The sequence below is a fragment of the Megalobrama amblycephala genome, linkage group LG14 (assembly GCF_018812025.1).
Source record: "Megalobrama amblycephala isolate DHTTF-2021 linkage group LG14, ASM1881202v1, whole genome shotgun sequence".
Lineage (NCBI taxonomy): Eukaryota > Metazoa > Chordata > Actinopteri > Cypriniformes > Xenocyprididae > Megalobrama > Megalobrama amblycephala.
Genome location: NC_063057.1, coordinates 7,976,983 through 8,004,597, shown reverse-complemented (window position 1 = coordinate 8,004,597; position 27,615 = coordinate 7,976,983). Strand labels below are relative to the sequence as shown.

At 37.1% G+C, this 27,615-nt stretch overlaps 3 protein-coding genes across 4 annotated transcripts; 2 read left to right on the top strand and 1 right to left on the bottom strand.

Moving 5' to 3' along the window:
- Nucleotides 1-276: 276 nt before the first annotated feature.
- Nucleotides 277-9,702, top strand: fbxo18 (F-box DNA helicase 1). The gene is made up of 21 exons (XM_048154607.1): nucleotides 277-421; nucleotides 663-824; nucleotides 900-1,372; nucleotides 2,156-2,286; nucleotides 2,754-2,886; nucleotides 3,014-3,204; nucleotides 3,388-3,462; nucleotides 4,052-4,134; nucleotides 4,235-4,403; nucleotides 4,500-4,719; nucleotides 4,953-5,040; nucleotides 5,346-5,432; nucleotides 5,609-5,745; nucleotides 5,859-5,955; nucleotides 6,109-6,272; nucleotides 6,875-6,950; nucleotides 7,168-7,371; nucleotides 7,500-7,625; nucleotides 8,354-8,460; nucleotides 8,567-8,701; nucleotides 8,773-9,702. The coding sequence occupies exons 1-21, from the start codon at nucleotides 403-405 to the stop codon at nucleotides 8,938-8,940; spliced, it is 3,045 nt and encodes a 1,014-aa protein (XP_048010564.1). The 5' UTR covers nucleotides 277-402; the 3' UTR covers nucleotides 8,941-9,702.
- A 686-nt stretch (nucleotides 9,703-10,388) lies between these two features.
- On the top strand, nucleotides 10,389-27,028 carry glt8d2 (glycosyltransferase 8 domain containing 2). 2 transcript variants are annotated; one of them, XM_048154610.1, is made up of 11 exons: nucleotides 10,389-10,620; nucleotides 12,953-12,987; nucleotides 14,546-14,635; nucleotides 14,716-14,908; nucleotides 15,503-15,620; nucleotides 15,887-15,974; nucleotides 16,118-16,230; nucleotides 17,063-17,229; nucleotides 17,318-17,430; nucleotides 18,227-18,381; nucleotides 26,873-27,027. In XM_048154610.1, the coding sequence occupies exons 2-11, from the start codon at nucleotides 12,969-12,971 to the stop codon at nucleotides 26,900-26,902; spliced, it is 1,086 nt and encodes a 361-aa protein (XP_048010567.1). In that variant the 5' UTR covers nucleotides 10,389-10,620; nucleotides 12,953-12,968; the 3' UTR covers nucleotides 26,903-27,027. The 2 variants fall into 2 exon arrangements, with proteins under 2 accessions (XP_048010567.1, XP_048010568.1); XM_048154611.1 differs by lacking the exon at nucleotides 10,389-10,620 and adding an exon at nucleotides 11,426-11,876 and having other exon boundaries at nucleotides 26,873-27,028.
- Nucleotides 18,587-26,209, bottom strand: hsp90b1 (heat shock protein 90, beta (grp94), member 1). The gene is made up of 18 exons (XM_048154609.1): nucleotides 26,043-26,209; nucleotides 25,111-25,213; nucleotides 24,649-24,790; nucleotides 24,441-24,557; nucleotides 23,574-23,905; nucleotides 23,389-23,500; nucleotides 23,156-23,278; nucleotides 22,958-23,074; nucleotides 22,726-22,863; nucleotides 22,556-22,633; nucleotides 21,636-21,701; nucleotides 21,256-21,525; nucleotides 20,919-21,164; nucleotides 20,675-20,811; nucleotides 19,689-19,767; nucleotides 19,443-19,598; nucleotides 19,263-19,358; nucleotides 18,587-18,876 (listed from the first exon to the last, which is right to left on the bottom strand). The coding sequence occupies exons 1-18, from the start codon at nucleotides 26,089-26,091 to the stop codon at nucleotides 18,850-18,852; spliced, it is 2,388 nt and encodes a 795-aa protein (XP_048010566.1). The 5' UTR covers nucleotides 26,092-26,209; the 3' UTR covers nucleotides 18,587-18,849.
- Nucleotides 27,029-27,615: the final 587 nt, after the last annotated feature.

Genomic DNA, 27,615 nt, shown 5'->3' with positions numbered 1-27,615 from the left:
GTAGGGTTGTATTCAGGTTGATTGGGACACTTTTCCCCAGTCATCAATAGCAAAAAGTGTCCCAGTCAACCTGAATTCACCATTTATCAAAACCCTTGTCGAAATCTACAGGTGTAACAAAGGGCCAGTAAAAACTACAGTACCACTTTTATCCAATAAAATTCGATAATAGCAATTTACTTTTGAATACTCAGAAATATTTGAACAATCAGAATTAAGCGTCATAGAGAGCCCTGTAAAAATCCCTGGACTTTTATTTTGAAATATTGTCTGAACTTTAAATTTTAGGGACTCAGAGCGGAAGTGGAACCCTTGTGAAGTTGTTGTTTATATTTCGGTGGACGCCTCCTGCACAAGTTTAAATAACATCGGTAGTTTGAAGAGTGTCGTCGTCTGCATATCATGGAATCGTCCATGAGAGGTAAATATTTTCGATTACATCTTTTGTTTTGCACTTTTCTCTTTGCGCGTCATGTTTGTTGTAAGTAGATCCATGTGTTTCTAAATAAATCACTACAAACTCCAGCCAGTGCTGAGGTCCTAGTTAGGATTCATCTCAGATCTTGTGAGTTTGTCTGTGTGTTTTATGTAATGTAAATTGCTTGTTAGTTGTCTAATGCGTTTTACGTAGGTAATAAGTGTTTTACATGTGTTTTCTATAGGAAGGGCCAAACGCAGGCACCTGGGGCCATCTGAATGTGATGATCTGGTGCAAAGCGGCTCAGGGAACCAGTCTCTCACACGACCATTTAATGTCAACCTCACCAACAGTAATCCAAACCGAGGACTTCAGCCCAGGACACCTACCAAAAGAACCAGACAAGGTGTTTTGTCAGTGCATTTTGCATTTTTCTGCACAAAATTGTGCTAATTTAACATCTTTAATTTTTGCTTTTAAGCTTCAGGTGGTGTGGACCAACAGAGGGGCATTACCGAATTCTTCTCTGTCACTGGAGTCATAAGCACCAGCCCCCAAAAAGGTACCAAGACTCCAGTGAAGGAGGAGAAGGTGGAAGAGGAGGAACCCATTGGACATCTCATCCCAGAGGAGGATAAGATGGAGGACTTTATGGAAGGAATCACTGAGGACATGTTCGATGATGACTTTGAGTTTGAAAGTACATTGGTCAAAAAAGAAGAATTGGTGGAAAAAATAAAAGAAGAGCACGAGGAGGACCTGGTTGAAGCCCTACCTGATGCCCACTTTGGTCTTTTGGGAGTGCAGGGAGGACAGGAGGTGCCCCAGGGTCACATCCAGGACCTGCCCGAGGAGATCCTGAGGGAAGTGTTCGCTCACCTCCCAGCGGATGATCTCTATCGACACATCAGCCTGGTGTGCCAACGCTGGAGGGCCGTCGTCATTGACCCCCAGGTGTGTTGTTGATGCTTGAGAATGAATGGGGGAAAGTATGATTGGTTTGTACGATAAATCCCGCCTCTTGTTTTCGTGCGCGTTCTCACGAAACTGTCTGAATGAAGGAAATTATGGCATTAATGGGAAGACTAATTACAAATTAAGTAAACCGCTGTCACTTAGACATCACCGCTTTGTCATGTCAAATTCAAACTTTAAATGGCCCAAAAACATGATTACTGTGGGGGTTTTTTTAAGTAAACAATTAGCATGGTAAAATTAAAGGTATTATTGTGTCTGTGACCATCATAAAACCTGCAGTGTTAACCGAGATAATGAAAATAGGTTGACTATTGAAAAGAACAGCTAAACATCAGTTCACAAATAAAATATATATTGTTTTAAATTTTTACTGCTTTTAGTTATTATTTTTGAATAAATGTCAAATGCGTAAAAACACTAACTTGGTTAGAATTACACTTGATTTTAATAAATGGAACATTAATTACATTGTGTAAAAATACAAAATAAAATTGCATTTGGTCTTTTTTTATGTAATGTTTATTTAACCAAGAAAATGAGACATTAAATGTAAAAGAGGGACATCAAAAATGTTTTATATATATATCTCACACACACACACACACAGTAATTAATAATTTTATTTTAAAGAATTACATACGCAATTTATACATGTCTTTTAAAAGTATAAATTGTGTATACATATATTTTTCAAAATAATACATATATATTTATTTATGTATTTGTTTGTTTTTTTTGTATATTTGGTTTCTACCCTAGTTTCTACCTTGGAAGAAGTTGTACTGCAGGTACCGTAAGCGAGAAAAAGAGGCACTGAAGGAGGTGAAGTCTATCCTGAATGATAATCAAATTATCAAAAAGGAGGATCTCTGTCTTCTCAATATGGTGAGGTAAGAATACACACTTCTCATCCAGTAAATAAATCACTGGATTTAACACTTGTGCCTTTGAAGCACAAAAAAGAGGGTTCACAACCCCCACTTTCACACCCTTGAGCTATTTTGTAGTCTACATCAGAGATGCTGATTGAGATCAAACCTGTTAGGTGTGATGTTTTTTTACATCGGGGGTCAACTGTAGTTTAATGATCTGCTGATTGGTCAGTTTATAGTCAGCAAACCATCACTGGCAAGATTGATAACATTTAAAATATTGGCAAAGTATTTATCTTGCCAAAATAAACAATACAGAAAATAAATAAAATTGGTGAAAAGATATAGGGGCAACATAAAAACTAAAAGAATTTAAAAAATACAGTAAGGATGAATTCACATGCAAAATATGGAATATACTAAATAGAAAAACTTAAATGTATATTGTTTTGTGAAATTCTCACAACACATGCATGATTTTCCAGGTACATGTCACAGTTCAAACACAGCAAACGGGTGAATGTGAAAGACGTGTTGGAGTGTGTGAAAGCACATCGACTCTACGCTCACGCTGAAGGCTGCATCAAAGACAGACTCCCAGACATGGCGGATGATGAGGTAATATAAACCCAAAGTTAACGATTACTGAAACTGCTAGTTTAGTGCCTTTTGTTTTTGTTGCCACATTATGTATTATAATGTGCATGAAGTTCTACTTTTTTGATGTTTTATGTTTGCATTACAGGGTCCGAACCCTTGGTCTGCCATGGCCCTGATGTTGATTTTGGCTAACGGTGTGAAGGATGTCTTGGATCTGGTAGCTCTCTTGCGGAAGTCTGGGTGTCTGCTGACAGCAGGAGGAATCTCTGAGTACCTGTGGGCCATGGCGACTTTGCTCCTGGCCATGAGAGAGAATAATATTAACATAAGCAACAGGTGAGAGACAAGGTCCAAACTGTAGTTGAGAAGACGTTTATTTATGGCAGCTGAGGAGCTAAAAGAGGGAATTTTCTGGTCATTTGACTTGCTGAATGAAAACTATTTAACACGAACACTTAAAAGAGACTGTTTTCTTTATTTTGTGGGCTGATCTAAATGATTTTCAACCTCCATCTTTAGGTGGCATTACAACATCTACTATGTGCTGCACTTAATGGAGAATGCGCCGCCTCCTCCGGGCTTGCATGACAACAGGTGGGCAAGATGTAGTATTTGTGTATTAATTACACACAACTTTTTTTTCTTTTTTTTTTTATTAAAGAAATCAATACTTTTATTCAGCAAATACTCATTAAATTGATCAAAATTGACAGTTGTTATTTATAATGTTACAAAAGATTCTATTTTCATTCTTTTTCTTATTCATCAAAAGAAAACAGAAAAAATATCATGGTTTCCACAAAAAAATATGTGGAAAACCGTTTTCAACATTAATAATGAGAAAAGTTTCTTGAGCGGCAAATCAGCATGTTAGTATGATTTCTGAAGGATCATGTGACACTGAAGACTGGAGTAATGATGCTAAAAATTCAGCTTTTTATCACAGGAATAATTACATTATAAAATGCATTAAAATAGAAAATAGTTATTTTAAATTGTAATAACATTTTATTGCATTTTTACTGTATTTTTGATCTAGTAAATGCAGCCTTGGTGAGCATAAGAAACTTCTATCAAAAACATACCAGCCAAAAATCATACCAACCCCAAACTATAGAACAGCGCATATATTTATTACAAATAATATATGATAATATTGTAATGATCATCATCATATTTTCAGACAGCTTACCACTCACGAGCAACAGCAGATAATCAACCATGACATCCAGAATCATCACGTTGTTAAAATAATGGCTTTTGCAGGTGAGGAAAAATCATTTTATATTGTTTCGCGGCTGAAAATGTTCAATTAAAATAAAGTGAGTATATTCTGTTCACATAATCCCATTCTTATTTATCACAGGCACTGGAAAAACGACCACACTCGTGAAGTACGCTCAGCAAAGACCACACATGCGCTTCCTCTACCTGGCCTTCAACAAATCCGTGGCGATGCAAGCTCAGCGTTTATTTCCGCACAACGTTGAATGCAGTACCATCCATTCAATGGCCTTCAGAGCTGTGGGAATCAAGTCAGTCTAATTAGCAGAGAAACATTCACCAAACAATCAGCTATTTTGAAGAATGAATAATAATCAATGATTGTTTGTGTCTTTTCTGCCATGCAGGTATAAAAATGCGCGGAAACTATCCAATAATTTGCAGCCGTTTGATGTGGCGTGGGTCTTGCCTAAAGGACTCGGGGGATTCGTCAATGCTAAAGTGGTGACCCAAACCCTCCACAATTTCTGGGCGTCCACAGACCAGGGGGTTGGCGCTCAACACGTTCCACCAGAGTACAAGAACACACACGGCAAAACAGAGTACCCAGATGACCAACAAAGAATGGTAAAGTGAAGAGACACAGTTATATCAGTTTATATGTGTGAATACAGCTTGTGCTTTTGGGAATGTTGTTTTAAGGGTTACTAAATGATAAAACAATTTAAAATCATAATGAAAATAGTCTAAAGCGAAAATCACGTTGAACTAATTGGGCTTATTTGCACTCACTTGTCAGCAGCAATTTTTGTGACAAAACCTAACAACTAACATTGTGACATTAAACTCTTTCTTTCCAGAGGTTTGCTTGTGTCGCGCAGGATTTATGGGCCCAAATGGTAGAGCTGCAGTACAAAAGAGAGAGAGTGTACAACATGACCCATGATGGTAAGCACCAAAATTTGGAAAGATCAGATATTTAAAGGGTTAGTTCATCCAAGTGTCCCTCACTTCATGTCATGTCATTCGTTCATCTTCGAAACACAAATGAAAATCTTTTTGATGAAATCTGAGAGCTTTCTGTCCCTCCATAGACAGCTACACATCTGACACTTTGTAGCTTCAAAAAGTTCATAAAGAGATCGCAAAACACATGGGTTGGAAATGGTGCTGCAAATGTTTAATGTGATATTTGCAACTTTGGATGGAAACGTGGCTCGGTGTTAATGGTTTCTTTTGATTGTTGCAAATAGGATACCTCAAACTCTGGCAGCTGACGAGACCAGAGCTGGACCGGTATGATGCCATATTTATTGATGAAGCTCAAGACTGCACACCAGGTTAAAAAGTTACCTATCATTGTTTGGTAAATTCTTACAGCTTTAGCTCATTTAAGATTGCATTGAAATGTAGAAGTTTTTGGTTCAGGTATTTTATTTTATAATTCTCACATGTATGCTTTTGTCTTAATTCTGTTCTGCTTGTGGTCTTGGTTTTTTTTTTTTTTTTTTTCCAGTCATCATGGACATTATGCTCTCTCAGAGCTGTGGGAAAATCCTGGTTGGAGATCCTCATCAACAGATTTACACTTTCAGAGGAGCGGTCAATGCTTTGCGCGCTGTTCCTCACACGCACATCTACTATCTCACACAGGTAGACAAAACACAGATTACAAATAATATTTATAAAGTGTGCCTCACATGCATCTGCCACTTGTTTATGGATAAATATGTTCAAATATTACCACTATTACATATTTTTCATAGAGCTTCAGGTTTGGCTCTGAGATTGCCTACGTTGGTGCTGCAATTTTGGACAGCTGTAAAAAAGTGAAGAAGATATTGGTTGGTGGGAATCAGGAGGGTAAGTGAAATTATATTTGGGTAATTCTACTAAAGAGATAATTATTTATTTATTTATAAAAAAAAAAAAAAACTTTTTAAAACTTTTTTTTATCCATTTTTTTTGATTGAAGTATGAAGCTGAATAATTAAAATAATATATTCACATTTTCAGGATGTGTAAGAGGAGAAGACACACAAACCTTGCAATGTCTGAAGATGGGACAGAAGCTGCCAGAAGGGAGCGTGGCCATTTTGAGCCGCTGTAACGTCACTGTTTTTAGCGAGGCTGTCCGACTCACAGACGTCAACCCCAGCTGCAAGATCTACATTGTGGGAGTGAGTGCATTATGCTTTTTTTACATTTTCAAATTTCTTTAGTGGGTAATGTTCCTGTTTGAGCATAAAAAAGGTCTGCAAAGTTTCAAAGCACAAAGTCACTCCAAAGGGAGTTATTCTCTAGACCAGAAACTCCCTGAAACACATTAGTAGTGTGTTGAAACTCGTGGTTATTGTAAGGGGCATACTAAATTCCCCCCCAAAAACCATGGGACAAGCGCACTGTCCGAGGTGCAGGTCAAAGAGAATAAATCTGTATGAATGAGATCTGACCGCATGCTCACTTGAAAATACTTTATTATCCAACATTTCGGAAAGAGGGTCTTCGAAGAGCGGAACTAAATAGTGTTACTGACAGACTAGGAAGGGAGGTGCTGCAAATGTTACATATGGGGAAAATAAAGTGTTTTTGAACATTCAATAACCAAATCAAGACCTGGTAAAAGGGCATAATATAGCCTCTTTCTTAATTAGTAATGATACAACAATGCCAATACAATGCACTGCATTTTTCAGTCAGAAAATTGTATTTGATGATCAAAACATTTTTTTAACTAAATTTGAAAAATTTGACATTTTCAGTCGTCAACCTCTGATTTCAGGGTGTTGAAAACTTTGGACTGGAGAAAATTATGGATCTCTGGGTCCTGATGCAACCAGAGGACAAACGCAAGAAGGGTGAGTCACTTTAGCTTTGAAAGTTTAATCTTAGTCTCACTGTTTAACAAAATATCATGATTGCATTGCTCATGATGGTTTCTCTGTTGCAGTATTTTAGTTCTTGCTGTAAAGCTAGCAAGTTATTTCAGATACTTATTAATGCCTTGTTGGATCTTTGAATCTGATGGTTATTAAATTATGTTTTTCTAAAGTTTGGTTTGTTTCTCTGCCTCAGAGAGGCTCGTGATCAAGGATTTCTTCATCCGAGGTTTCTGCAGAGATAAGTTGGGTGGATTCATGGGTCTGAAAGGATACGCCACGGCCTCAGAAGACCGCGAGCTGGAGGCCAAGGTAGCCGTGGTGGAAAAATATAACAAACGCATTCCAGAGCTGGTTAAACGGATCTACGATCGCGCCCAGAAAAGCCCGCTGTACGCAGGTGAGTCAGACAGAAATAGAGAGAGAGAGAGAGACAAGACTAAAGAACTGGTTTTGAGTTATACATACAGTAAAGTCAATCAGCCCTCACATGCAAGGTGAATGCCTTTATCTCTCTGATTGTGACAGATTTTATCCTTGGTACGGTGCATAAGTCAAAAGGCTTGGAGTTTGACACAGTGGTTGTGACAGATGACTTCATGAAAGTGCCATGTGCTCGACACAACCTGCAGAGAGTGGGTGGTTTCAATGCAGGTTTGTGGTAATTTATCAATCTTATAGAAACAAACAGTTCATTTATCATTTGTACATTAGAGGTTGTATAAGATGGTTATAAATGACAGAAAACATTTATGTTTACCTAAATGTGTTTAATAATAATTAAAAAAAATGGTGCTACATGTTGCGTCCCATATCTAGAATAACCAAATGATTAATGAATGTGTCTGCTGCACATAACGAAATAAAGCCCAGCTCTTATATGCAGTCTCTGTATCTGAGCCTCAAAGTCTGTCTGGGCTTTAGCCAAGTGACATCTGGTAGATCAAAGTGGATATGAAGAGTGTACATTTCTGATGATCTAAAATCTGTGGGCACATCCTGTAGGTTCCATCCATTTCAGCCAGTCAAAAAGATATTCTTTCAAAAAAGGCATTAAAAATAAATAGGAATATTGTTTATCAAATACATTTTACTGCAATGTGTAAAAAGAATCTTATCCCTTAAAGGGATAGTTCACCCTAAAATGAGTGAAAAAGTCATCATTTACTCACCCTGGTGTTGTTCGAATGCCATAATGGCCCACAAAAGCTTGTGCTCATCCATATAATGGCATTGAATAACGACAAAATATTTAAAAGCATCACAGAATGATCCCATGCAACATGTGCCGTATATATATTCAAAGTGTTCTGGGGGTATACGATGGGTTTTGGTGAAAATCCAGATATGCATAAGTCTGAACCTTTGCTCTCTGTTTGCAGCAAACGTCCCAGATGACGAGTGGAACCTGTTATATGTGGCGATCACACGAGCCAAGAGAACGCTGTACATCACCAAGACCATCCGCAACATCCTCACATTCACTGGGGTGAGCTATTGCTGCTTCATCTTCATTCTGATCTTTATAATCCAAAGAATATCCAGATATCATGACATTGAAGCATTATTCTTAAATTTCCCCACCTCTTCCTCAGGAGTATTTCCTGAGGTCAGAGCTGACCAGCACTCTGCTCAGTAAAGAACCGTCTCTCGTCTGCTCCATTGAAGACTGTCAGAACCACATCACCGCAGACTCCGTCCTCAGCATGTCCAGACTCCCCATCCGATATGTCAGTGTCTCTTTGCTCAAAAACAAGTTCAAAAACTCACTTCCTGTATTGATTACATGTATGTGTTTCAGATGGACAGCGCGGACGCGGGCGGCGTTCTGTGTTTGACCTGTGTGGTGCAGCGCGTGGGACCTACAGCCTTCCTGCTCTCTCCTCCTGAACGGGTCAGATCCATGACCTATACCAATGAAAGAATCGAGCTGCCCATCAACGTCGCCATGCTGTTATCTTTACTTTAAACGCCATCATGTGCCTTTTTGTCTTTTGTGGTGCTTCTGTGAAGGTCACGTATGTGGATTAATCTAGTCTGCAGCGGATTTTTGTTTTTTACATTTTTAGTTCTATTTATTTAAGAATGTTCCGGAACCATTTTAATACTTCTAAAAAAAAAAAAAAAAAAAACATTTTTGTTTTTCATCTGAAAATGTTCTCCCACATTGTGACTTGCCCGTTTTGGGATACAGTAAACATTGACGTCACTGTTTTTAGGTGGAGAATAAGCTTTAGGAGGGCCTCTTCAAGCCCTTGATACCTACAGTATTACAGCTGTTGTAAACAACACAATAGCTGATGAGGAACACTAATGTTTAAGATTGTGTTTATTGTCCGTGTTTGTAACATCAGTGATTTGTGGGAAGAAAAATAACCATTCTTACATGTAGTTTTACATAACGACGGATTGTGTAATAAGACTAACTTAAGTTTTGCACTTTTATTCTTTCACTGTGTGTTATATATTCATTGTCTAATCTTGTTTTTGTTTCCCCAAAGATTTTTTTTCAAAGATCTTTGAAAAAGTATGATCATAATTTATGTCATCTTTAATTATTTTTTTTATCATTTGGAGAAAAAAAAAATATTTATGTTGAATAGTTTTCTAAAACATATTTTTTTTGTTTCAGAACACATTTTTTTATCAAAGTGACTTGTTTGAGAATGTGTAATCATATCTATATGTATGTTGCTTTACTAAATCTTGGGCAGATCTGCTCAGATCTCAACAAATTGCAGTGTGTTTTTCTTCAAACTTAGTTATTTGTGAACTTGGTTGGACAAAACAAAACTCCATTTATTTTTATAGTTTTATTTTTAGTGTGTGTGTGTGTACGTACTTGTTTTGGCTATACTTGTGAGGACCAAATGTCCTCACTTATATTGTGAAATACTTTTATAAACCCCTAGTGAGGATATTGACTGGTCCTCACTAGCTTTATCTCAGCCAAAAGAGGTTTTTATTTAAATTTAGTGATGTGCACATGTTTCTGTGATGGTTAGGTTTAGGAGTAGGGGTTGGGTTAGGTGATAGAAAATATAATTGACCTGATATAAAATCAATGGAGGTCTATGCAATGTCCTCACTAAGATAGCAAAACAAACGTGTGTGTGTGTGTGTGTGTGTGGCTGGCTTTTAGTGCAAAATTAAGATAATTATATATTTTTTGATTCAATTAATAAATGAAAGGTCCATAATTATGATATACAGTATCATGATTAATCACAGGATTACAAAACATTTATATTTTATGACGTGAATTGTATATTAATATATATTAACATCATTAATGATTATGTGTTCTATAATATTAGTATTATATCATTATAAAATGTAGGCTATATAATAATAAAAGGTAAAATAATGGAATAGTATTACATTTGTATTTGCCACACCCACTTTTGGTATATCAGAAATGCTCGGGAGTCCCCTGTAAGACACAGTAAGACTTAACACAGTGGCGTGTGTGGATTTAAGAGATATTAGGAAGAAACCTGAACAAAAAGTACTTTGCTGGATCTCGTGAGGATAAATAAGGGAAAAGCAGCACGGAGCATCCGCGAATTTAGCTGGAAGGCTCGTGCGTTGGCCACGCCCACTCCACGCGCCGCACGGAACTTTAATAACGCGCGACTCCTGGAAACTGGTAAGTTTCCGTTGCCTAATATAAACAATTCGATAAAAATCGTTGACAAGTGCGTTTTTGCTCTTATTTTGCCACTTTTTGCTCTTATTTCGCACAGTTAAGCTTTACTAATACAGACTCGCTTCTTTTTATGATAACTATCAGTGATTTTTGATTGTTTGTCGGTTATTAAGAATTGAAAACCTATTTTACGACATGTTTCAGACACGGTGTTCAGACTCCTCCATCTTTTTTCTATAAGGTTTATGTTTTTTGGATAATGTTACCTCTACATCAGTAGCCTATACATTAACTAATTATCAGATGCTGATTTAATAATGTCTGTTATTGATATGAATGAAAATGCTGCCTATAATATTAAGTTAACACGAACTGTCTGAGGAGCATCAGTTGTTGTTTCAGTCGATATTCTTACATTTAAGATGCTTTCTGCTTTTAAAATCTGACAGCCGTACAAACTTCCCACATGAAAAAAATACTATAGTAATTTATTGTAAATGCTAGTGTTTTTGAACCATACTATAGTAAATTGTAGTATACTGTATATTATAGTATTTACAACACTTTGTTAATGAATGCTACTGCATACTATAGGCTAGTATTAACTGATAAACTGTAATAAATACTGTAGTATACTTTACAGTAAACTGTAGTGTATTGTAGTATAATATACCCTATAGTTGTAGAAAACTTACAGTACGGTATTGGTTAAAGTAATTTGTTTATATTACTATAGTTGTTACCACAGCAACTATAGAACTAGCACAACAAATTAATACAAGCACTTTACTATAGTATGGTTCAAAAACACTATAGTATTTACTATAAATACACAGTAATTTTTACAATAAATTGTATTTCGTCTTGTATAGCCGCTGTCTAAGAAAGAAGACAAGAAGTTGTACATGTTGGTGGCATGTGAGAGCTTTTTAAATAGTTTCATTCCTAAATAACACAATAAGAGCTCAAGGTGTGCTTAACAGTAGTGTTTTGTACAATTGGTTTCTGGTTCATTTTTAGCAAGTTTTCTCTGTGTTTGGTGGCCTTTGAAAATGTGATCTTAAATGTGGAGAGAAAGAAATGAAATAGATAACTCTTGAGTTTAAGGCTTAGTGAAGAATGCCACCAGGAAGGAAAGGCCAGGAGACTCCCGATAAACAGTCCCACATGTGTGCAAAAGCCTCAAGAGACCCAAAATCCACTTAGAAATGTGTCTTAAACATGACCAAAAAACTGGGATGACATTAACCAAAAAAGTAGGTATTCACTAACCCTTTGAAAAGTCATTTAACTCATTATAAATATAATCCAGAGGTGTAAAGTACTTGATTAAATGTAATTAGTTACTGTATTTAAGTATCCTTTTGGCTACTTTGTAGCTGTACTGAGTGTCAAAGATATTGGCAACTTTTACTCTCTACTTTACTACATTTTTGAGCAAGTAAATGTACTTTTTACTCCAATACATTTGTGTTGAGTAATGCAATTACAAATTACATTTTGCATGGCAGCTAACTTTTTCTGCAGCAGTTTGTTTCTGATATAAAGAAGCGATATTGCCATCTAAGGGCATTGAAGGTACTATATCTTGTGCATTTTGCCTTTACTCACCCAAAACTTGTCAACAAGCATACTTTACGTGAATGTGAGTGCATTAGCAGGTAGTAGCTGATCGCAGGTGTTTGATTTATTAGATGAGGAAATGACTGCAGCTGGTGATGAGGCTCAAACCAGCACATACAGTAGACTGTATGTTGTTTTATTTGTTGTTTTATTTAGACCTTGTAGAGTTTGTAGACGTTTAAAAGGTTGTTGTGTCGACCTTGATTTATTGCAATATTGAGGTTTTTATTTTCGAGGTTTCGATTTCTCATCTTACAAATCAATTGTTTCTTATTTTCACTGGCAGTCTCAGGACTAGTGCATCTCTGAGCCTGCATTCAGCATGAAGTACTGTTAAAATCAGATACTTTAAGACTTTTACTCAAGTCGTATTGGAATTGGTTACTTGTAACTTGTAGTGGAGTCATTTTCGATGCAAGCTATCTGTACTTTTACTCAAGTATGATTTTTAGGTACTCTTTACACATCTGATATAATCAAAGTTAACAATAATTTAATATTTTAATAATTGTAAACAATATTATTGAATAATTAATACAAAAAAAATTGATCATTTTTAAATGATTTAGTATTGTCATTTCAATTTTTACAGTGAAAGCCTTGATATTTTATAGTAATGATTTTTGTTTTCTAATTTTAACAAAACAAAATCCATCTCCAAGTAGTTTTAATGTCTGTGAGCCATCTCATTCTTTCTCTCCGTTTGCAGATGCTGATGGGGAAAAATGGCTTTGTTGAGGAAAAGTAAGTAACATGCAAGTTTTGTGTTTCAGTTGTTTATTACATCACTGTTTCCTAATACATGGAAAAACATCCAAGGCCGGTGATCATGGCCAGTGTATGAGTCACACTCCGAATCAGACTCTTGCTACAAAACTAAAGTCTTACGTACAAGACATTAGATCATTCTCATTGTGAAATCTCATGGATAACTGTCATATCAGTGATCTGAGAGCACACAGTGAAGTTTTAGTGCCTCCTTTTGCGTTGCTGTCCTGAAAAACTGGAATGTGTCCAGTGTGTGTATATATTGGAGGAGGGTCAGTCCCACTGGTCGTCCCAGAGCAAATGAGGTAACCAGACAGATTCAGACCCATAAATGTGATGTATAGCAGCATCTGGAAATCCCACTCAGAACACATAAGCCAAAGTTAACTTTATATTTGCAGGCCTTTAATGTAGTTTTGAGTCATTATTTGAATCATATCTTCTCCCCTAACATTATTAATAATATCTGCTGTGTCATTGTAATGATAGAAACGTAAAGAACTGTTTCTTTTTAAACAGATTTGGTCAGTTTAAGCAACCCTTTCCTATTCTATTTCCACAGTTTTACTAAGGTCTTGACAGGAGGTAGTAAAGACATGTTTTGCATTAGTCAAGGAGTGAAATGCAACAAAATACACAGATGTTTATTTTTTCTTTGTCAGCTGACCTCAGCCTGGACAGTTGTAGCAATAACCTCCCACAAAGAAAGTTCAGACACCTTTTTGTCTCACTGGCACTGTTATTTTAATAAAATGTATATACTATTATAGTATTTATTAATATTTTGTTTTTGTGATGTTACTCTTTTATATAGATTTAATTTATGTTTATTTCAGTTTTTAATCCCCATCATCTAATTTTGGTGTTTAAACTTAAACAAGGCAAAATTTGTTTTAATTTCTGCAAAAAAATGTGTCTAACATTTATATTTTATAATGTATATTTATTTATTTCAATTACAAAAACAATGTTTCAACACTGCTGACTAGTACAAATGGTAGTTGACTAGTAACTTTTCATTGGATACTAATGTTTATTTTGGATTAATTACTAGTAATGATTAGAACAGTTTTAAATGAGGGATGAGATAAAAATGTACTTCCACCTCATCCCAAAGTCTTACAGTGACCTCTAGTGGACATCCTTTTATTTTATAAAGTGCAGCATTTTAAATAGTTGCAATCTAGTGAACTCTCTCTCTCTCTCTCTCTCTCTCTCTCTCTCTCTCTCTCTCTCTCTCTCTCTCTCTCTCTCTCTCTCTCTCAATTCAATTCAAAGTGTGTTTTATTGGCATGAAAATTGTTACAATGTATTGCCAAAGCATTTGATTTCAATTTTTTTTACAGTGAATCAAAATACATACATATACACGCATGAAAAGTAAGTAGAACAATTAATCTACATTTTAAAGTTCTCTCTCTCTCTCTCTCTCTCTCTCTCTCTCTCTCTCTGTGTGTGTGTGTGTGTGTGTGTGTGTGTGTGTGTGTGTGTGTGTGTGTGTGTGTGTGTGTGTGTGTGTGTGTGTGTGTGCCAGTCAATCGTGGGCTCCTCATTCTGCTAGTCCTGGTGGCTTTTGCTCTCCTGTACAACAAGACCAGACTACAGACGCTGCCCAAGTATTCAGGTACACATGCAGGGCACTGATATGCAAGTATATGCATGTTCTTGGTTTGTTATATATTGATCTTATTGTGGTTTATGCAGTACTCAAGAAAGATGAGGGCAAAATGGGTATGGAGGATGAGAAAGAGATGGACACTGACATCCCTGTGGTGATCTGTGCTTCAGAGGAGCGTATTGGTGCTTCCATGGCCACCATCAACAGTGTCTACAGCAACAGTCGTGCAAGTGTTTTCTTCTACATAGTTACCCTGCGAGATGCCATCAAAAAGATAAGGTGCTAGGTCTGACCTTTGACCTTGATGCAAATATATCACCTCGTTCTCAACTGGTTTTGCTTCACAAAACAGATTTTAGTGTTGACCTAAAATCTAGTAGTTTAGTATTGTACAAAATGTCAATAAAAATATTCTTAAAATCAAATGTTGAAAGTAGTATTACCATAAACCTTTTTGCGTCAAAATGGAGTGGAGTGTTTAATTGGAGGATTAGTGTTTGACATCAACAACAAAAGCTATGAGAAACATATTCTCCTCACTTGTGAAAGTATAATTATAAACAATTTATAATGGTTGATTGAATTTTATTTGCTTATATCATTGTTTTTTTCCAGCTCTCTGAAACCTTTTTTAATAAAAATATAGAAATATATATATATATATATATATATATATATATATATATATATATATATATATATATATATATATATATAAAATAGTTTGTTTTAACGATATGTTCATAATACTATGTGAATCAGGCCTATTAATCCACTCTTCACTTGTCTCAAAGAGATATGAGAGATGTGTTCAATCAATAATTATGTTCCCAAATGCCTCAATCAGCATTTTCTCTGGACTCAAAAAAACAGGGAATACATAGAGAAGACCAAGCTGAGAAAAATCAGATACAAGATCCTGGAGTTTAATCCGATGGTACTGAAGGGGAAAGTCAGTCCGGACTCGTCCAGACCAGAACTGCTGCATCCTGTGAGTTCTGCTGTTCTTCTATGTATTTATGTACAGTTGAAGCTTTAGGTAAACTCTTCAGTATTTCTAACTGATATGGTCATTAATACACAACATGACCAAATGTATGTGGACACCCCAGCAGGTGCATTAAATCAAGTCTTTTTCTTAGACAAACATTGACTGTGGGTGGTGCTGACAGACTTTTGGCCGGGTAGTGTACAGTAAGTGATCTTCTTGGTCCATCATAGACTTATTTCTTGATCTTGGTTTCTTTGGTGTTGCAGCTAAACTTTGTGAGGTTCTACTTGCCGCTTCTTTCCATTGAAAATCACGAGCGGATTGTTTACCTGGATGATGATGTCATAGTACAAGGTGAAATCCATCTGAAATTGATACTAACCTTACACATATACTCATGCGAGGATGCTCTCATATGTCATGAGTGCATGAAATGAAACCACTTCACTCCAATAGTCACTGTGACAATGAATTATTTTTTTATATCTGGCTCACAGGAGATATACAGGAACTGTATGACATAAAGCTGAAAGCAGGGCATGCTGCTGCGTTCGCCTCAGACTGTGATCTGCCCGCCACACACGAGATGGTGCGCAGTGTGGGGATGCAGGTGGGTGTATGTGCTATGTGTATGCATTTTGGATATGGTTTAAAGAGGCCATATTATGCCCTTTTACAAAGTCTTGAAATAGTTTTTGGGGTCTACTAGAATAAGTTTTCATGGTTGAATTTTAAAAAAAAACATTATTTTTTCACATATTTGAGATTGTTGCAGCACCTCTCTTCCAAGTCTGTCAGTAATGCTCATTTGTGCATTTCTCGAAGCCAACTATGGTCGCAAGTTTTGTCGATACCAACACAATTCAATGGAACTTGCGACCACAGCTGGCTAACGATGCTTTTGGGAAACACACTCATGTTTAGTTCCTGTCACTATCAAGTCCCTCCTTCCAAAAAGCACACTGTGTTCTGATTGGGCGGCTGTAAAAGTGTGTTGTGATTGGTCAACCGCTTACAGAAGTGCTTTAGAAATGTCACACCTCTTACCATAACTGTGAGTTTCAACACACTACTAATGCAACTCAACTAGGCCCGTCACCCTTTTTTTTGTGTATACCTTGGGCAGAAATTATTTAAATGAGGAATATTGTGATGTGTTCATTCCCAGAAGAAAACTCAAGACTACAATTGAGGCGTTTCAGAGAGTTACTAATATAGCAGTTACTGATATAACACTGCTTATTTAATAATAATAGATAATGACTTTGTCCTTTGTAACTTTGAAAAACAGACCTTTTTCATGCTCAAACGACATTACAGACTAAAGAAAGTAGAAAATGTACAAAAGCATAATGGGTCCTCTTTAAGTTAATCACTTTAGTTACTATTACATGGGTTGATTTGTCTCTTACATTTCATCAAAACACAACTGCCTCTCACAGACAACCTATATGGGCTTTCTGGACTACCGCAAAGAGGGAGTCAGAGAGTTGGGCATCAACCCCAGTGACTGCTCCTTTAATCCAGGTGTTTTTGTGGCAGACATTGGCGAATGGAAAAAGCAAAAGATAACTAAACAGCTTGAGAAATGGATGGCAAAGAATGTCAGGTGATATAATGGTTCATAATGAGTTGTAATTGTTTTTAAGAGATCAAATTAGTTCAGTAGAAATTTCTTTTTTTCCATGTCAATTTAGGGAGAACCTGTACAGCAGTGCTGTGGCAGGGGGCGTGGCCACCCCTCCAATGCTGATCGTCTTTCATGATAAATACACAACCATTGATCCACTGTGGCATGTCAGACACCTGGGTAATTGTTTTCTAACTGACTTTTCTCACTGAATAATGACGATCACACTCCCTATTAATTATCCATTATGCTGCAATGCAAATGAAACATGTTAATCATACTTATGTTAATTAAATCTGAAAATATATATACATACATAGTATATCTTAAAAGTTCTCAATATTTTAAGTACTTTTCAGATTTAATTATATTTCTGAAGGAGCATGTGACACAAAAGACTATAATTGCTGCTGAAAATTCAGCTTTGCCAGCATTATAAATTACAGTTTTAAATAAAGTTTAGAACGGTAGTGTACAATCACAAAATTAAGACTTGTCAATCTTAACTATTCTTTAAATGCTGAATTTGTTTAAAAAAAAAATAAAATAAAAAAATCTTATACACTATCTTATAAACAAATTAACTATAAACCGAACATCTAAAGCTGATTGAGTCCTTGGACCCCATGAGTACAGGGTTCCTATAGTTCCTAAAATCTATATTTGTCAACTAAAATGAAAAATTACATATATATATGTGTGTATATATATATATATATATATATATATATATATATATATATATATATATATATATATATATATATATATATATATACATACATATACATATACACACACACACACACACACACACACACACACATATATATATAAAAAATATGATTAAAAACATTAAATACTAGGGTCAGCTCTTGAACGTCACAATGTCTCAAGAGAAAATGTGAAGAATTGTGAATGTATATTTGCAGTAAAGTAACAAATCTTCTAAACACTCTGTTCGTGTTCTATCGAGGCTGGAGTCCTGATGCCCGTTATCCCAGGTCCTTCCTCAAAGAGGCACAGTTACTGCACTGGAACGGACGCTTCAAGCCCTGGGTCTACCCCTGCGTCCATCTGGACCTCTGGGAGAAATGGTTTATCCCAGACCCCACAGGATCATTCACCCTGGTACGACCATAAGACTGAGCAATCTCTGAATTTAAACTGAGGTCACCTCACCTTGAGACAATAGATTGGAGTTGGCAATTTTATGTTGGACAGTACTATTTTGGCAACCATTACAAAAATAAACTAAAAACACCCCAAACAAAATCCTGTTATTTTGAAGGGAGTCTGTAAAAACAGGTAAAACAAGGCAACACGAAGAATAAGGTCCTTTTTTCGGAAACATTTAATAGTTCTGTGGACAGGAGTCAGCACTCCACAACTGGGTCAGTTAAATATTAACAAATTTACAATCATGGAGGAATGTAAAAAAAAGAAATCTCAAACACAAACGCAGCGCCTTTAAAAAAAAAAAAAAAAAAAACCGCTCCTATCCCCAAACCCACCCGCACAGAGAAAAGACAACCAGCTGAGATCGCCATCTCCACTCTGCATCACAGTCCGACACCCCGGCCCTCCCAGATTTACACTTTACAGCTCATCTTTGCCTGTGGTATCCTGAAACAGAGATGTATGTGCGTTAAGACATATGGAGACATAAGGAACAGCATCTCAAATGGTAAAAGGACACATTTACCCACCCTCATGTAGTTTCAAACCACTTAACACTTTATTTCAATAGTCCACTTTAGAGATTCTGAAGTTACTGTAAGTAATTTTACAAGTACATGTCAACATATTCTACTAACTCTAAACCTAACCTAGTCTACTAATACTCTGATAAGAGCTAATTGACATGTAGTTGCAAAGTTACTTAGTAGAATGTCTAAATTAGACTATCGAAATAAAAAATAACCCTCTTAAATTCTCCATTTGCATTTCATGAAAGAAAAAACAGGTTTGGAACAACATGAGGGTGTGTAAGTGACCGTTTTCATACTCACTGATTCTTCTTCTGCCTCCTCATCTGCCTGGACCTCCTCCTCATCCTCAGCTTCCTCTGTCTGTTCTTCTGGTTCATCCTCTGGCTCCTCCTCAACCTGTGGACACGGTAACAGGATAATGAGCCAAACTTGATTTGAACATCTCCATTTCGTATTACCAGTGCTCAACTGTGCTTGTACCTGTGCGTCGAGGTCTACGTTCATACTGAGCCGCAGCATGCGCTCTATTCTGTCTCCGTATGCTTTGGTGTCTGAGAGCTGGTAGCCGGATCGCAGTGTGGCCGTCTCAAAGAGCACTACAGCTAAATCCGCAGCGGTCTGATCCTCCGCGTCTTCCTATGAGACAAAGCACAGTACATCAGACCATTTGAACTCAATTTGCAGATTTAATAAAAGTGAATTAAATCAGAATGATGTTTGACTTACTTTGACTCTCTTCAACATCTCCTTGATGAGAGGATGTTTGGGGTTGATTTCTAAGGTCTTCTTTTGACTTGCATAATAACTAGAATGAGAAGAAAATGGGTTTACTTAGTTTTTGACCAGGTAAATATTATAATGAATATTAGCCATTTTTCCATTTTCACGTAGCACGCCAAGTTGTGGATTGCATTGTCACGACAATTCTAAAGGTGCGGTCACATTTAAAAGACGTTGTGTGAATTTTCATGGGCAAAATTCAGTCATTTCAATAGGAATCCACGCAATCGGAAATTTCATGAGTGTGAAACCTTTCCACACACATTTTCCGTAGTGGGTTCAAGTCGGCCATACGGCAATTGACCAAAAGAAAGTGGCTTGGTTTGAGCAGTGCTTTATACGCTACACTACTGACAATAGATAATTACTTTGTCAGCATTATGTCGCAAAACTTATGCAAAAAGTCACTTTGAGGAAAGTCACTTCACTCGGCGGCCATCTTTGTAACGCCTCTCAGGCATGCAAGTGCAGCTCCTATCTCTTTGAATGGGGAAACATCAAATTCTCCAAAATTGTTCACCATGCTTACGATTAAACTTCATATTTGAAATCGCAAATGAAATTACAACAACCATCTCAAATTGTTACTGAATGCTCGAATTATGACAAACAGCATTGGTTTTTTTTTGCGCAGTCCTATGCGCACGTCTCAGAACACTGACTGTTTCTATAGGAACCAGAGCTTGTGTGATGCAATGACTTTCAATCAGGGATTGGCCCTTTTATTTTGAAGGCGGGACTTATTCTGTCATATTACTTGCTGCACTTTCTCCAATTCATAGTAATACTAGTGCACCATCTTTCTGTATATAAAGTCTTAGCCGCACCTTAAGATGTTGTTAATGATTGCCAGGTCATTGCTATGCAATTGCTAAGGTGACTGTCATTAGAAGCTGTATATGTGTGTTTTAAGACTTATTCAGAGGACGTACTTTGTGGAAATGTCTTTTCCTGTCTGGTAAGCCTGGGCTTTCATGATCCGTTCCATGTTTCCAGACCATCCGTACTGACTGGCAACCAGAGCGCATGGAGAGTTGGTCAGCCTCTGGGACAAAATGGCCTTCTCGATCTGAAACACGACACAAGGACAAACTTGTTTCAATTAATCTGCCACTTCTACAAGAAAGTCAGCTTATAATATGCAACAATACAAGGAAACAAAGGAAATAATCATACGTTGTCCTTCAGGGCCTTGTCTTTCATCCAAGTGGTGAGGGGTTCGAACTCTTTCTCCAAAGCTTCCCTCTTCTCCTTGGCCTTATCGTTCTCGTCAAACTTCACACCCTCCTTCGCCACGTTCTGGAAGCGTTTGCCGTCGAACTCGGGCAGGGCCTGGATACAGTACTCATCCACTGGCTCAGTCAGGTAGACGACCTCATATCCTTTCTTAAGAAGCCTCTCCACGAATGGAGAAGACTCGGCCTAAAACCAGATGCAATATAACATGTTACTGCAGAAATAGAGAAACTGAGTACCTTAGTAAACACGGTTAAAAGTAAAAACATTTAAGCACCTCCTTCCTGGTGGTTCCAGCCATGAAGAAGATCTTGTCTTGCTTCTCCTTCATCCTCTCAACATACTGCTCCAGACTAGACAGCACGGTCTCGCTGTGGGAGGTCTGGAAGCGGAGCAGCTTGGCCAGGCGGGTTCTGTTTGAGTGATCCTCAATAACTCCCAGCTTGATGTTGGTGCCGAACTCCTTCCAGAATTTGTCATTGTACTGCTCCTCTGCGATCTTCTTGATCATGTCCAGGGTCTTACGGACCAGCTTCTTACGGATGACCTAAAGAACGAAGGAACCAACATGAGTATTGAAAGCAATTCATAATTGCCTGTACAGCATGTATAATATAATTTAACAAAAGTCAATGTCGCTTTAAGTAACAAGCTCACCTTGAGCAGTTTGTGTTGCTGTAAAGTCTCTCTGGACACATTCAGAGGTAGATCATCAGAGTCCACCTGATAGACGAGATCAAACATTCATTATAATTACTGGCCGAAACTTAAAACGAAAAAAAAAAAAAAAAATTATATATATATATATATATATATATATATATATATATATATATATATATATATATATATATATATATATATATATATATATATATATATATATATATATATATATATATATATATATATATATATATATATATATTTTTTTTTTTTTTTTTTTTTTATTAAGTGATTACACCATCTATCTTTCTGCCTTGGTTTGACTATACAATATTACATTTTTAAAATAGTTTTTAAATAAGTCACATCTATATGGGGAAAAAAGCTAATAATTCCCCAGCTAATTATTCCTCATTTATATTATTGTCATTTTATAATTTCTATTTAGCTTTCATTTACTTTTTATTTGAGTTTTAGTATTTCAATTTAAACATTTCAGTTAGTTGCCAAGGCAACATTTTTAAGTTATTGCAATTAAATTATTTAAATTATTTTTAATTTTACTATTAGTATCAACACCGATTATTCCTGGGTTAAATTATTAAATACTTTTGTTAAATGTTACAATTTGTTTATTTCAAACAATATTTTTGCAAAATAAAAACACATTTGTACCCTCCAATGTATTACGAGATGTTGCATTACTGCACACATGCAATCTGCTCAATAATGAAAGTGCTCTTCACTAATGAGCCAATACGCAGGAAGGTTATCACTTCTGAGGGAAATGCAATGCAAACAAGATATTTCTGTACATGCAGAACTAGGATTGTAAAGGTTTAATCACAGAACTTTTCTGTGTGTCCTGAATATCAAAATGGCTAGACTTTAAGACAGCCAGCAGCACTTACAACGCCTTTGATGAAGTTGAGGTACTTGGGCATCATGTCATGGAAGTCATCGGTGATGAAGACTCTACGCACAAATAGCTGAGAGAAAACCAAATTAGGAACAGTTAATAACTCAAAACTACAACATAACACAATGTGTTCTGTTCCCATTTAAAGGTTATCAAAGTTACCTTGATGAAGTCATTCTTCTTGGTCCCATACTCGTCGAAAAGACCTCTGGGTGCAGCTGAAGGGATGAAGAGGATGGACTTGAAGGTGACCTCGCCTTCAGCGGTGAAGTGAATGTGTGACATGGGCTCCTCTGAGTCCTGAATGAATGCAGAATTACACTTGAATTAATCAAAGAAGCCACAGAGGATCATAAGAGTTGATTAATTGTGTGCAAAGCACAGGTTTGCTCACCCTGGAGAAGGTCTTGTAGAACGCTTTGTATTCATCTTCCTCCACTTCCTTTGCAGGCCTCTGCCAGATGGGTTTAATGTCATTCATCAGCTCCCAGTCCCACACGGTCTTCTCCACCTGAAGGGAGTGAGGAATCATTGAAATCGTTCTCATCGAAATCAATGAGATATGTTGCTGCTGAAATTTCGCATATGTTACCTTCTTAGTCTTTGGTTTGTCTTTGTCTTCATCCTCTTCCTCAACTTCAGCCTCATCTTCAGTGGTCTCTTCCTTCTCTGCCCCTGTATCCTCCTCTTCAATGGGCTCCTCTACGGTCTCAGTCTGAGAAAAGACAAAAAAAAAAAAAAAAAAAAAAAAAAAAAAAAAACGCTGAGTTTATGAAGTCCTACAGCTAGTTAAGCTACTGGTGAACTTCTTTGGTGGACACTTACCTTGCTGCTCCATACATAGATGGGGAAGTTGATGAACTGAGAGTACTTCTTCACCAGGTTCTTAATAGTCTCCAGCTCAAGGTAGTCAGAAGCTTCCTCTTTCATCACCAACCTGATGAAACGAGACTTTAGTTATAACATGTCACAACCTACACATTTGAGACACTTCAAGTTCAGCTGCTTACGTAATGGTAGTGCCTCTGCCCAGAGTGTCACCACGAGGGTCCTCGATGACGGAGAACTCATTGGAATCCGATTCCCAGATGTGTTGGGTGCCGTTGTTGTGCTTGGAGGTGACGATGACCTTATCAGCCACAAGGAAGGCAGAGTAGAAGCCCACACCAAACTGACCGATCAGCTCAGAGGTGGTCTGACTGTCATCCTGGATCTCAGTCATCTTGTTGAGGAACTCGCTGGTTCCGGACTTGGCGATGGTACCAAGGTTCTTCACCAGTTCTTCTTTGGTCATGCCGATACCAGTGTCAGTGATGTGAAGCATGTTCTTTTCTTTGTCGGACTGGTGAGAGAAAAAAGACAGGACTAAATATACTGGATAACCTTGATAAAAGCAAGTAAAAATATTAGCTAAATGGACTAGTTGATTTGAGAGTTTTAACACCATGCCAGCTTCATTGGCTATTTCCGTGGCGATTAAACAAGTTAAAAACCCATATAAAAGGTTTTTAAAAATTTGCTTTAGATTAAAACTCTACAATGGATACAGGGTTGACGGTTAAACAGTTCTTCTGTTTGCAGAGTAACCATTTCCTGAGAACTTAATCCATAATTTAATCAAATATATTTAAGAGATACTGGACTTTACTAAATGAACTAATAAATAAAAATGTAATCATTTGCATAGTTAAACAAGGTGCTGAGCATCAAAATTAAGATATGAAAATTACAGGAAAGAAACGCTCCTTAATTTGCTTCACACACACTTTTGAATTTTTACACTTTTGCAATGCAAATGTGTAAGTGATGCTATTTCTCTCTCTCCACTGGAAATTTCCAGTACTGTAGGTGAGTCTCAAGACTCATTTTTAACACACCTTGATTTTAATAGTAAGCTCTTCATTTCCAGCAAGGGCATCATCGTTGGTCAGGGACAACAACCGGATCTTATCCAAGGCATCGGAAGCATTAGAGATCAGTTCTCTAAGGAAGATCTTTAGGATGAAAAATGAATAATTATGAAGCGTCAAACTATGATGAACAGCATAAAGACTAAAACTATCTTCTAATACCTCCAATACTCACCTCCTTGTTCTTATACAGAGAATTGATGATCAGTTTCATCATCCTGTTCACTTCCGCCTGGAATACATGCTTTTCTGCTTTTTCGCGAATTTCCTTTATTTGCGAGGCGTTCAAACCATCTAGCTGAATAGCTTCTTCCTCCCTGTTAGAGGAGAGATGAAATCATGGGAGTGTGCAAAGGATGCTTGTGACATGTTTGTTCCTCTGGGGACTTATTACCATTTACCCCTGGGTATTGTGGAACAAGACACAAATGCATCAACCAGATGTTCAAACCCCATTGGGGATCACTTATGGTCTTTGTGAGGAGCTTAAAGTAAATATATCCAAAAGTAACCTCGTAAGAGAAACAGTTTGCAGCTAAGAACACTTTAAGATCCGAGTCTAAATGAAGGGTCACAGTAATTTTCCTCAATCTTGAAAATTAATGTTCAGTCAAGTGCAGTTTATGTCCATACAGACCTCTGAACAACCTCGTCATCTGTGCGGGATCCATCTCTGCTCTTCCCAAGGTCCTCTTCCACTGTGCCGTCAATGTCAACGTCATCATCAGCTTTCACGGATGCTGCAAATATGCAAAACAAAGATAGCAAAAAACCCACAATTAATGTAAATGTGATGTTGGTGATAAAAAAAGCCAAACAGATTAAAACCATATGGTGTTAATAACATAATGATATAACAGCACACAGCACCAAAATACCACTTTTATTTGAATCACAAGTTTTATAACTTAATTCCTAAGCACATTTGCTCAGCAAAAACCCTTTTGTGCCCAGCAAGGATAATGAATATCTGTGAAATGAAATTTGATTAAAATGGTCAAGGTAAGGCTCTGAAATGTGCAAAATGCTCTTGATTTGTGTGCAAATGCACGTTTTTAATTCAGAAGATCCCAGTTAGACAGTTAAAGGCCTTGATGTGACAGTTCACATGGTTCAAGATAGCTGATTCAATTCCTTTAAATGTGCAATTAGACTACATTATTCCATTTCTCTCTTGTATGACTATATTAGGCATTTTCATCGTACATTACTAGCACAACGCAATGTGTCATTTTAAAGCACCATATAACTGTATCATTATTATTAAATGGCATCTAAATATTATATGAAGGCCATTTCAATCTAAGGAAACTTCCAGAAGCACATGCAAGTCAAATCCACTCTCCATATTTTATTTCCTGTTCTGAATCATTCATCCATTTAGGAAGCGTTAACATTATCTGCAAATAAAGTATTATCAAAAAACTGAATATATAATATTAAAGCTTATATGGCAGGAAGAGGAAGCACACATTACTGCAAACACTCACTGAAGCTTTGTCAAGTTCAAAGACAGCAAAACTGCAAAAGGCTGCACTTCATGGCTATTTAATAATAAAACATACTCACCGAAAGCCAATAGTGTACAGAGGAGACCGATAATCCACAGTCGCCTCATTTTTTCAGAAAAAAAACCTGTTTATTATTGAGACTCAATAGCAGATTAACGTCTTGAGCTGTTGCTGCTCCCTCAACGCCTCGATGGACTCTTGCAGTGCGTGGACAGAGAGTGAGAAATCGCCCTTATAAACTCCTGCACTCTAGGGCGGTTCTCGGCCGTCACGAGCCAATCACAGCACCCCACGCACAATACCGCACCAATCAGAGAGCGATCCGCAGCCGATGTCGCCCAATCACCGCCTTACATGTCCGATTTTACACGTTCCGATCGTGGCTCGCGTTGATTGGCTCGACGGGATGTCAATCAATCATAGAGCGAACGTTACAAGAGGATTTTGTCATAGACTGGAACAGCTGGTCTGGGGACGGTGTAGGTTTTGTTTACTGCCTTGAGAGGGTCGGGGGAAACGGAACTGGGTGATTCAGAATCAGATCAAATTTATAATTACGGTTACCTTAGCAACAAGTTGTTGACATGATTTTTTAGACCTCAAGAAAGTCCCGATAGGATTGGTTGACTTTTTTTTTTCTTTTTTACTTATTTTATGTTGACTTGAATTATTAGTAAAGGAGAGATTAAAACATTAAAATATTTTTTACTTGTGTACCCTTTAATATTTGTGCTTTTTTCTCTATCTCTCTGTTGAATGTACATATTTAGAGTTCTGAAATTGTCACACACTAAAAAATGCAAGGAATAAACATCCAAGAAAAAATGATGGGAGCTTCTGACAGCCTATACCTGTTTCCTCTTCAGCCTTACCTGTGCTATATTCCAGGTGATCTTCAAGAAGAGTTGTCTTACCTGAAAGCAAAGGTGTTTCCCCACCTAGATGCACTTTGCCAGAAAAGAGGCACCTGTTTCAGACCTGTGGACTTACAGCGAAGCAATTATGAATGTGACATTGATGGACATCAGATTAATAAGCCTGATCTTTTCGATCAGCAGTTGAAAATCAGTTTGGATCTCATCGACCGCTCATCTTTTTTCATCTGTCTTCTTGGACACAGCTATGGACAATGTCTGCCAGGGGAGAACGGTTCTCAGTCTGATATCGGACCATGTTCTTTGTCTGAGGTGGCTAGGAACTTGCATGTTGCTGCAAAGGCTGGATACCCTTGGGTCATGGAGGACGAGTATCGCACCTGTAGCCTGACAGAGCTGGAGATCACCAAGGCAGCCTTCATTGACAACCACAGAAGCTGCTTCTTCTATTTTAAAGACTATACCCCACAGGACATGGAGGATGACAGCAGTGATGAAATGCACATCTTCTTGAACATGATATCCAATCAAAGCCAAAGTGAGAGACAGAGAATGAGAGATCTAAAAAGAAGAATCATAAATCATTGTCTTCCTGTCAGGTTTGGACACACACACACACACATATATATATACATATATATACAGTGCCGCTTGAAAGTATTTGCAGAAATCTGTAAAAATGTGAAAAATTTTAACAAAATAAGAGAGATCATACAAAATGCATGTTATTTTTTATTTAGTACTGTCCTGAGTAAG